The 12,028-nt window shown below is 39.0% G+C and overlaps 2 protein-coding genes across 4 annotated transcripts in view; both read right to left on the bottom strand.

Annotated features, from left to right (window-relative positions):
• ttc27 (tetratricopeptide repeat domain 27) overlaps window positions 1-12,028 on the bottom strand; it is a 728,099-nt gene that overhangs the window by 646,170 nt on the left and 69,901 nt on the right. The window lies entirely within an intron of this gene.
• Window positions 1-12,028, bottom strand: part of LOC100697214 (ras and Rab interactor 2) — a 56,735-nt gene that overhangs the window by 36,781 nt on the left and 7,926 nt on the right. Inside the window, exons 2-3 of the mRNA XM_005465028.3 lie at window positions 8,876-8,978; window positions 1,107-1,207 (exon numbers count right to left, since the gene is read on the bottom strand). Coding sequence (XP_005465085.1) covers window positions 1,107-1,207; window positions 8,876-8,935 — 161 coding nt within the window. The 5' untranslated portion in view covers window positions 8,936-8,978. The remainder of the gene's footprint in view (window positions 1-1,106; window positions 1,208-8,875; window positions 8,979-12,028) is intronic.

The following is a 12,028-nucleotide window of genomic DNA, read 5'->3' as shown; positions in this document are numbered from 1 at the left end:
TTAGATGTGACAAATATGCAAAAATAAACCTAAGAAATTTGGAAAGGGGCAAATACTTTAGAACACTGTAGACTTTGTGCTCAGAAAGCTGATGCAACCATTTCCAAATCATCAAGAGAAAGTCTTTTTTCTAAACTCTTGTTGTGAAGCATCAGTGAGCTATGCAGTGTTGTGATGGTTCCCTCCAGGTAAGAACATTTATGGTTTGAGTCTTTGTTGGTTTCCTCCTACAGTCCAAAGACATGCAAGCTAGGTTAACTGGTCTTTTAGCTGTGAATGTGAGGTTTAAACTGTAGAGGAGAAACAAGTTGTGGAGGAATACTTGGGAATATGTGGCTTGTCATGTGACTAAAGCACTCAGTGCGGCCCAGCCTATAGTTTGTTTGGACAACCATCAAGACATCTTTTAACTTTGTATTTCTGAAAACAGTCAACAGAAGCTCACATATTTACTTAATATGTTTACTTAATATGTTATTTACTAATGCAGTAAAGCCTCCTACTGAGATTACACACAATTCTTCCAGCTCTCACTATATACTAAGCTGCCCACCCAAACTTTTAATGCCCAAAGTGTTCATTGTGTTTAAAAAAAAAGCTATGACTAATTCAGTAAATTTAGTTTAAATTATTCCAACACAGACAGTGTGCCTCACAGTGCCTATCAACCTCCTTCTCAGTTCCTCAATAACTAACCGGTACTTTCTGAATTCTACAGAAACCATCTCTCAGAGGAATTAATCACTGAAGTCCACACTGAACCTTACAGCTAAGGTATGAAACTTTACATTACATCCACAGGTGAGTGCTGCATGTTTACAGGCAAATCAGGTATTTTTTCAGAGATGCTTTTATCACATTGAGAGATGAGTGAGAAACACGCACTGCAGAGCAACTCCTGTTTGTCAAGCTGACTCCTGACATAGCTTAGTGGCATCTTTGTGCCGATATCACCACATTTCACACATCAAGACCTAAAGGTTTGCTAGGAGCGCTCTCTGCTGGCAGCCATGGAGAAATACACCAGAAGAAATCTAAAAATATACAAGCACAAGCAGACACACAATTCAGGAACTGTCTTTAATACAGACATGGCATGAGCTCACCCCACAAGTGTTTCTGTCTTCTGATCTCCTCCCGCAGGCTCCGTGTTTTTCCCCATCTCCTTCTTCAGAGTGCCGATCTCCCAGGCAAATGAGTCGATGAGCTAAACAGACACAGAGACGAAGACTCGATGATCAAAGTGCTTCTGCTGCGTTTCCTGTGCTGCAAACTCTTTGTGAGGATCAATCCGGCTCTTGGGAGTGAGGACATCCTGACTTTCAAAGGATGTTTTAGGACTCGGAAAGAACTTTATGGTTCAGGTTAGAGTCGGGTTTAGGTTATGTTTCTCTTCAGCACTGTAGCCAGGCTGACAAAAAGTCAGAGCTCTACTGAGCCAACCATCCCTTTAACGTTAACTAGTAATGACTTCATGAACTTCTTCACAAATAAAATTTTTATCATTAGAGAAAAAATTACCAATAATCATCCCACAGATGTAATATCATCTACAGCTACTCTTAGTACCATCAATGTTAAGTTAGACTCTTTTTCTCCAATTGATCTTTCTGAGTTAACTTCAATAATTACTTCCTCCAAACCATCAACGTGTCTTTTAGACCCCATTCCTACAAAACTGCTCAAAGAAGTCCTGCCATTAATTAATGCTTCAATCTTAAATATGATCAACCTATCTCTAATAATCGGCTATGTACCACAGGCCTTCAAGGTGGCTGTAGTTAAACCTTTACTCAAAAAGCCATCTCTAGACCCAGCTGTCTTAGCTAATTATAGGCCAATCTCCAACCTTCCTTTCATATCAAAAATCCTTGAAAGAGTAGTTGTCAAACAGCTAACTGATCATCTGCAGAGGAATGGCTTATTTGAAGCGTTTCAGTCAGGTTTCAGAGCTCAGCACAGCACAGAAACAGCTTTAGTGAAGGTTACAAATGATCTTCTTATGGCCTCTGACAGTGGACTCATCTCTGTGCTTGTCCTGCTAGACCTCAGTGCTGCATTCGATACTGTTGACCATAATATCCTATTAGAGCGATTAGAACATGCTGTAGGTATTACAGGTACTGCACTGCAGTGGTTTGTATCATATCTATCTAATAGACTCCAGTTTGTACATGTAAATGGAGAGTCCTCTTCAGACACTAAGGTCAATTATGGTGTTCCACAGGGTTCAGTGCTAGGACCAATTCTATTTACATTATACATGCTTCCCCTAGGCAACATCATTAGAAGACATAGCATAAATTTTCACTGCTATGCAGATGACACGCAGCTCTATCTATCCATGAAGCCAGGTAACACACACCAATTAGTTAAACTGCAGGAATGTCTTAAAGACATAAAGACCTGGATGGCCGCTAACTTTCTGCTTCTTAATTCAGATAAAACTGAGGTTATTGTACTCGGCCCTGAAAATCTTAGAAATATGGTATCTAAGCAGATTCTTACTCTGGATGGCATTACCTTGGCCTCCAGTAACACTGTGAGAAACCTTGGAGTCATTTTTGACCAGGACATGTCCTTCAACGCACATATTAAACAAATATGTAAGACTGCTTTCTTCCATTTGCGCAACATCTCTAAAATTAGAAATATCCTGTCTCAGAGTGATGCTGAAAAACTAGTTCATGCATTTATTACTTCCAGGCTGGACTACTGTAATTCACTATTATCAGGATGTCCTAAAAACTCGCTGAAAAGCCTTCAGCTAATCCAAAATGCTGCAGCAAGAGTACTGACAGGGACTAGAAAGAGAGAGCATATTTCTCCTGTTTTGGCTTCCCTTCATTGGCTTCCTGTTAAATCCAGAATTGAATTCAAAATCCTGCTCCTCACATACAAGGTCTTAAATAATCAGGCCCCATCTTATCTTAATGACCTTGTAGTACAATATCACCCTATTAGAGCACTTCGCTCTTGCACTGCAGGCCTACTTGTTGTTCCTAGAGTATTTAAAAGTAGAATGGGAGGCAGAGCCTTCAGTTTTCAGGCCCCTCTTCTGTGGAACCAACTTCCAGTTTGGATTCGGGAGACAGACACTATCTCTACTTTCAAGATTAGGCTTAAAACTTTCCTTTTTGCTAAAGCATATAGTTAGGGCTGGACCAGGTGACCCTGAATCCTCCCTTAGTTATGCTGCAATAGACGTAGGCTGCCGGGGATTCCCATGATGCATTGAGTTTTTCCCTTCCAGTCACCTTTCTCACTCACTATGTGCTAATAGACCTCTCTGCATCGAATCATATCTGTTATTAATCTCTGTCTCTCTTCCACAGCATGTCTTTCATCCTGTTTTCCTTCTTTCACCCCAACCGGTCGCAGCAGATGGCCGCCCCTCCCTGAGCCTGGTTCTGCCGGAGGTTTCTTCCTGTTAAAAGGGAGTTTTTCCTTCCCACTGTCGCCAAAGTGCTTGCTCATAGGGGGTCATATGATTGTTGGGTTTTTCTCTGTATTTATTATTGTGCTATCTACTGTACAATATAAAGCGCCTTGAGGCGACTTTTGTTGTGATTTGGCGCTATATAAATAAAATTGAATTGAATTGAATTGAATGTTTATTTTATTAGGATGTGTTTAAGAAGCGAAGGATGGCATTTGTCCATGAGGAGAAGTAGAATTGCGTGTTTGTGGTTGCAAGACAGTCTACTCCCATTTAACCACTTCCCATTAACTAACCAGAGTTGCTACAGAGGAAACAATTTGTGTCTGCGTTCATGTTGGAACATCTTCATGTCCGTACAGGTTCCACAGAGATCTGTATTGTTCACCATTCAAATCTTGTTAATCACAACACAGTATCAATATAGCGTGGTTTGAATCATAGTAACTTGAAAATAAACACGTTTTGCAATTTGTCTGAATGGCCACATTGTAATTATGTGATGCTTATGCATGGGATGTTTGTTTTAAACCAGCTGTATACTGAAATGAAGCATAACGGCCAAATGGTGAGTTGGTGGGTAAGCAAAGGGAAGCAAAGAATTCAGACACCATTACTTCAGTGTGTTCATCATCCCCGTAGACCCGTTCCTACAGTACTAGCTGGAAATATTGCCTTGTCATCTTAGTTGAACACAGATAATGGATGTTGGAGTTTGGCGTGCTCAGGGTGCTGCAGCTCACTCTACTCCAAGCAGTATTTAGTCCTCAACATTGCCCATCTGTTTAACTAAAAGTATAAGTATTTTATTTTGCTGGACTCTACTTTGACAACAAGTGAAGTGTAAAACGCCCAGTCAGGTTGCTGAAAAGAGATTTAACCCAGAGCCTTCCTGCTGTGAGATGCAAGAAAGAACAAGCAAGAATCCCACTTCCATGTAGTTGGGTTGGAAGTTACGTGGATGCCTGATCACAAACATTTCACAACCAAAAAGGTTGATCAAATGTACTAAAAAAAGACCCACACATCAGCTTTTTTAAAATGCCAGTTGCAACAGCACTCATGTGATCACACACATACATATTTGATTTTTCTATCAAGTATTTCCTGTCAGCTGTTTTTCCACTTCTAGACAAATCATATTAAGAAAAAAAAATGTACAGAGACACAAGAGCAGAGAACCACATTTTGACCAAATATCTTGTTTTCATAATAGCTATGAGCTAAACAGGCCCAAACCTAACGGGTAAAATTTAACCCTTAATGTTAAATTAAAAACAGGAAAACAGGCAGTTTTGTTTCTGTGCTAGGGTCATCTACCACCTGCTTCAAAGCTCACTGATTTAACGCACTGCATCTTGAATCGTTAAACATGTACTGTATTAGCTATCAAACCATAAAATACGCATAAAATATGTGAATAAGACTTTAAATTGTGTCTGTGTTGAACTTTCACTGAACTTTCTTTCGTTTCTTTGTTGCTAAACTAATTTTATTCTGCATGTTAACTATGGCCAAAGTAACAGCTAATTATAACGTTTTGCACATTTTTAAAGCCACTGGCTCTAAAGCAAGAACAATGCCTTACTAATTTTAAGAAATAATAACCCATTTTAACAAACTAACGGCTTTTATTATTATTTTTAATCCATAAAAGAGTTCTACATATGATCATAAACATCTTTTAGGGCTTCACAAGCACTGTATACCCATCAAATAATGCTTATTATAAGGCCTTGACAATAAGTATTAAGAACAGAAAGGAAACTTTCAGGTCAGCAAGAAACTCACAAAAATGACCCTTTACAGGTAAACTGGCAGCAGACACTTAAGGCCAGGAACACATCCAATTAAAACAGCCTATTTGTAAAATTACAAAAAAAAAACCCTCCTTTGTCTTTCTATATAAACTGTTTATCTAAGTGGACGATTTGACACAAATTCTACCTTCTTTTTTCTTTGTGTCAGTCTGGCTTGACCCTCATCAGAGTGTCACTGATGTCATTGGTTTCACTTCCCAGCAATGAGTCCAGCTTCTGTTGGGCAACCTCACATCAGCAGCTTCAGCACAGTGAGGAAACCTTTAGTTCAGCTGTTTCAGAGGAAATCAAATATCTGACTCCTTCATTTTTTAGGGGAACATTTAACGTTCACAACCTCCAACGTTTAGAAAGACAACACTTTCTGAATGAAGCCACAGACGTTTCCCCCCCAACAGACATACAACATTTTGCTTTGAAATCAAAGTACCAATTTAATATAATTTATTATAGTAATAATAAGATGTAGTGGCTCTACATCAGTTTGAAATAAATGACCATTTACAAATTATAAATGCTAAACAAAGAAATAAATTTCCTAAGCCAGATGAATAAAATAAACAGCTACTGCCAAAAACAACTCCCAGAGTAACAGCTACAGCCCACCACAGGGGGAGCCACAAGCAATAAAACCAGCTTTAACTACCAAATTTAATCTTTCACATAACAGGAAAATATAGAAACGAGACTGACCAGATGCCAAAGAAGGCAGAATGCATATTAAGAGAAAGCCAGGCTACGCTTGCTCAGACCACAGCTTAGAATATTCTAGCACTTCTCTTTGAGCTACAGACATAAAATTGTAGACATTTCAACTGTATTTCAGCAGGATCACAATGGGTTTTTGTTTTTTGCTATGAATCATAACTGATTTGTCTCTCTATAATATGACTGGCATCAAAGTATAAAAAACTTTGTGTCCTATGTTTTAGAATATATCAAAATATTGATATTAATATCCACCTAATGTTTGATGGTAGATACAGTAGTGTGCAAAAGTCTTGAACCAGCTCTTATTTCTTTAAATGTATCTTCCATGGAAGCAGAATTTCTTGCAATAATTCAAACAAAGGTACCTAACTCAACCAGTGTTGTGTTTACATATAACAAACCTGTCAAGGAACCAGTTTTAAAATGTATCTTTAGATAGTTTGTTATTAGCACCCTGTCTGCCCGTCTCATTTCTGTAGTTACACAGTCTGACAGACATAAGGCACTAACAAGAGGATTCCCAAAGATCTCTTAGCTACAAAGATGGTTTGCAGTGTGTCTTTAAAAGAAGAAACTGGATACGTGGAGGACAAAAATCCTTAAAAAAGAAAATAAATCAGGAAAAAAAAATACATAAAGACCTGACAGCTGGCGAGATATTCATCTGGTCTCTGCAATATTGACAAAACTAATGGAATTTTTCAGTATTGAGACCCAAATTCTGGCAAGCCTGATTTTACAGGATTTACTCTTAAATGCTTTGAGGCGACTGCTGCTGTGACTTGGCACTGAATAAATAAAACTGAAATCCATCTCACTTTCCAGCTTGCTCTTATATAACATCTATTACAGCTATGCAAGTCTGCAGTGACAAAGTTTTTTAGTTTTCAACATCACTATTTTTATTAAACCCCTGTGGAAAAGCGTGTGAAAAGTGATACTATATTTGATATATATGTTTAGACCCAATCAGACACAGTACCCTTGATCAACAGAGGCTTGCTGAGCACCAGCTGACACTCAGTGATGTTTCTCAGAAACGTCTGAACAGGACGAGCCACTATTCTTACTGAAAATGAACTTTGCACTCGAAGTGTTAACCATCAGTGGCAGTTATCACAACATGCTAACACCTGCAGTTAGCTGTAGTTTGGTTCATGTACTTAACTGTCTGATTGAAATCAGTTCAAAGCGCTGTAATGATAACAGTCCTGCCTTAAATGCACACACACACACACACAGCCTTGTATTACAACTTTGACTCACATCAAAGCAGTAATGACTTCAAAGCTCGACCCTAACAAAAAAGCTAAACTACAGCAAGTGACACACTCTACATGCAATTGTGCAGGGCTGGTTTTAACAAAGGAGAACCTACCACACACCCGCAGACACATGCTTGCATGCCGTGTAAACGCCAAGACAGTGACTTTCCACTCTACATCAGTATGATTTATTAAAGGTGTAATTAAAAGGCCTGAAAGTCCCAGACAACATAACACTTTTAACAAGTGTTAAAAACAGCATCGTCTGTGAGGAGCAGGAGAGTGGATTCAGCACCACAGCGACTCTCTTCAGACCTCACAAAGCTTCTAATACAAAGAGTTGCTCCTAGTAACATTTTCAAAGCATGTCCTATTAAATTTAGGATGAAATAGTGATTTAATAGTAAAAATATTTTATCTACAAATAATAATACAATGTTGAACACTGTGGAAAACTGTTGGGAGCGGTGAGGAGAACTCACAGAGCATAGTTCTGCAGGAGCGCACCAGAACAAAGTTCGACCACTTCGTTTTCCTCCAAGTGGGGAAAAGTTAAATATACACTTCATAGATTTCAGTTAATTCATCTTTCTAAAGGTCTAATCGAGCCAAAAGAACAAAACTGTGTGTTTATGAATTCACAACAGTACAATTTTTTTTTCAGTAACTCAGATGAGCATTTAGACAAATAACCTTATGAACTATTCATGCACTCAGGTCAGATGTAGGAGCTCTAAGAGTACTCCTGTTGTTGCGCTGCACAGGCAGAGACACTGATTTATGTTCCAGCGTTATCACTTCTTTTTTATTTGTGTTATGAAATTGTCAATTTACGGTCATAATGAAACCATTTAACAACTCTGCTCAACCCACAAGTCTTGTCTCAGGGGTTACTGAGACTAGACTTTTCCCTTTTTTCCAAATACATCCAATTAAATTTTACTTTACTGTACTTTATCTGACAACTATCACATCTCGTCAGTGCCAGAGTTACTATGCCACTCTGTTGAGTCCATGCTCTAAGTGTAAAACGAAATAAGGAAATTAAGGGTGGATTTTCTCACAAGGTTGATTTCAGTCTTAATGAAATTCACCTAATAAATAAATGTCTACGAAAGAGAAATGTAAATTCTTGTTCCCATCTCCAGGATGTGGTAGTATCACTTGTAACTGTCAGATGTCACAAACACAAAAAAACCCACATTGCTTGATTAAAGCAATGAATCTTTCAAAAGATAATGTGAAATTTTCTTTTACGTCAGTCAGAATTTCTTTAGTAGGAAATGTAGGAAATTTTGACAAGAGCCTGATTTCTCATGGTCTGATGAATGTGATGCTGACTGCAACTTCTTCCTCAAAAACTTTGGAAATCCAGCACACACTAAGCTTCACAAAAACAAAGACGTAGAAAGCTTTAGAGGAAAACACATGACAGAACTACGCTCAGGCAACTACACCTCTGTCCCATCCTCCTTTTAATCTTCTCCATGTTTTGGCCTTTAACTGGTTTTTCTGATCCCCAGCCCCACCTCACACTGAAGCCAGAGGTCAGTGAGGGACAGCTGACCTCTGGCTTCTGAAGCGTGCTGAGCGCAGCTCTGTTTGTAAGGATGTTTCTGACTGCTCAGAGTGACACACACCTTGAAGAAGCTGCCCTTGCTGTCCCGCTTGCAGGGCAGACTGATGGTACTTGTAGACATGTTGCCTCTGTGGTCGTCTCTGTGCACCTGTCTGCTGAGCCGTCTGTGCAGGAGGGGATAAAAACACACACATTAGAGACAAACAAAGTTCACCCCAAAGGAGATTCACTCATTCAGAAACACCATTTCCCCACCACACTTTTTCTCCTTGTCTTCCTCGAGACCATTTTAAATAAATTAAGGCTGCTTGTGCATTGAATGAAACAACTCCACCTCAAAAAACAGCCTGAAAAATTAAGGATTCACTTTCATTCACTTGCACAAATACATACTAGAGCACATGTTCTATTGGGATAAAAAAGTACTATGTACATATGTACTATGATGTAAATATGGGACAAATCTGATATCTCTTTCTAGTTTCTGTACTCTTGCTGCAGAAAGTTTTACAGTGTTGTGAAAAATTATTTGTCTCCTTCCTGATTTCTTAGTTTTCTGCATATTTAATCAAACTATTTTTACATTTTTCAAAAAACTAACTGATGAATGATGATGTCATTTATTGAGGGATATCCAAACCCATCTGACCTTCTGTGAAAAGGAGAAATGAGGGAGAACATCTGGAAATACTCTATTTCTCTTTGTAAAAACCTGAGCAAGACATGAACTGGTATTCCTCTACCTCACTCTTCATTAATAATGGTTTTAAAATAATTTCTGTCTTAAGCAACACACATATTTTAGGTCTTATACTCTGAAAAACATTTCACCCAAAACAAATTCCAAAGCAGATTTGTGTTTCCTACAATACTGTTTGTGTTTTTAAACAGACTGAACCCACGAGCATATGCAGAGGCACGCTTCTCACAGATGTTGTGGTGGATCCTTTTACAGCAGCTGATACGAGCCAGCTGTGAGTGGCATGCAAACACATCGCAGACCTTCCCTTTAAAGAAACACATGAGTAAGAGGAAAACACCAACATCCATTGGCTGACCCAAAATCCTTTCCTCTTCAGACACTTCAACAACAGTGCTTGAACAGAGGCTGTTATGAAAGCATAAATCTTGAGTCTGCTGCTGGACAAACATGTTATTCACCGTTTGACTCGAAATGAAAGGCTGATACTTTTTGGGGTTTTTTTTTTTTTTGGTGCTCCAGATTTAACACTCAGGGCTCGTGCTAAGGTCAAAGAAGAGGTTCAGGCATAGTACTGGTTATATATACACTGTGCTGAGAGCCAAGCACATGGACACTGTAGCTGCAAGCAAGAAAAACACGGCAAAAAGACCAAAGAGAGGAAATATGTTTCAGGATTCACAGCCGTCAAGCTATTGATGCCATCAGACATATATGACATGAGGGAATGCAATGTTTGGAACCAAGGGGAGAAGTCATTTTTGGGGGGGAAAAAAAACCCAACAACACCAGAGCATCAGATTTCCCTTTTATTACTATTAATTTTCTTTTTTCTTTTTTTTTTTTTGGCTTGAGAAAATTGGCACATGTGTAAGATTGAGAAACCTTGAGAAAAACAGGTTTCTTTCCTGGAAAGTAAGCACAGCTAAAGATTCACAGAAGGCATGCGATCTCACTGTTTTTTGTTGTTTTGGTTTTTTCCAGCCTGCCTCGTTTCTTCTCTCCTCCTCACAAATCTATCGGGGCTCTGTTGGGTCAAGTCCTCATGTGAAAACAAAGCAGCAGGTGGGGTTATAGTAAGATGTGTTTGTGATTGTGTGTGCGAGTGCTGGCAAGCTGCAAGTGTGAGATTCACACACAGTCCAAACCCGGTAAACAGGAAGGCTCCCGTGGTTGTCAATCTATGAAAAAAAAACAGACTGCCAGTTCCCCAGAATAATAAATAGCAGAAGGAATGCATAAATTACACAAAGCGAGAAACAAACAGTGGTGGAATATGTTAAAGCCAAATGATTAAGTAATAAAAAGAATTAGGTGAAGCGTTCAAGGAAATGAGCTGTTTGATCACCTGCTGAAGTAAGTCAATGCCTGTGAAGCACTGCATTGGAACTAATGTAAATTCTGCATCTTTTTAACACACAATGAGTATTTCCTTGTAGTTTTTTTTTTTTTCCTTCCTTTATGGAAAATCTATAGATTATGGCCACAAATCATAACCCTGGTTTAAGAATGGGCTTTGCACCAGATCATCAACATTTCAGTGTCAAGAGCTCCAAAATCTCCGTCTTAATGAAATGACATTGATGACAAGCAAGGAATCATCTGTCATTTTCCTCCAGTTACTATATTTGGTTTTCTTCTTTAACAGTCCGTACATACACTCTGTGACAGTAAGTCACATGCTGCACGGTTCCCAGAAAAATGAGGCTTAACAAAGTTGGCGAGTAAAATACTACAACAGAACATGTGGAAATGAAAACGTGAATCATACGTGTGTCACTGTGTCATGTTTACAGAAAAGCAGCCATCAGCTGCAGAGTTGCAACACGTACAAACCATGTGACATACCTGTAGATACCTTAGTTTTTTTTTTCCTTTTGTTCAAAGACATACAAAATTTTGTTCAACATTAGAGTTTAGATGTGATGTAAACATCCACATTAATCTTTAGAAAAAAAATAAACACACTTAAGAAGTCAACAAAAGTAAGTGCGACAAACACCAGCTCAGCGATACTAGAATCCACAACTATGGCTGAAAAAGGGATCAAGTAGATCAAGTTGGCAAAAAAAAAGAAAAAAAAAACTGTCAACATGCCATTCCTGAGCACTTCTCCTCCATCTGATGGGATTTCCTGCAAGTCATGGGCTACGCTGGCAGCCATGTCGTTGCTTCCACTTAGAATGGCTAAGTTTAGCTCTTAAATGTGTGCGAGTGCACTCCTCTTTACATTAGCAGGGTGTGTCCCCTAGCCACAGGGCACATATTTATTCCATGGAAACCTGTCCCACAGCACAGAGATCACCAACTTGCACAAACACACATTTGTACTAAGAGAGCTCTCTGCAGCCAGACTGTGTAAACACACACACACACACACACACAAACACACCACCTCCTGCTGTCAAAGTATTTGCACTGCACCACTCACACCCAGTATGCTTAACCAAATTCAACAGCACCTCAATAAAAGTGCTGATGGTGCAACACCTGACTTAAATCACAGCTCAGGTT

This window comes from Oreochromis niloticus, linkage group LG13, assembly GCF_001858045.2.
Source record: "Oreochromis niloticus isolate F11D_XX linkage group LG13, O_niloticus_UMD_NMBU, whole genome shotgun sequence".
In the NCBI taxonomy this organism is placed as follows: Eukaryota; Metazoa; Chordata; class Actinopteri; order Cichliformes; family Cichlidae; genus Oreochromis; species Oreochromis niloticus.
Note: the sequence above shows the minus strand (reverse complement) of the source record. Positions and strands in the feature narration are given on the sequence as shown.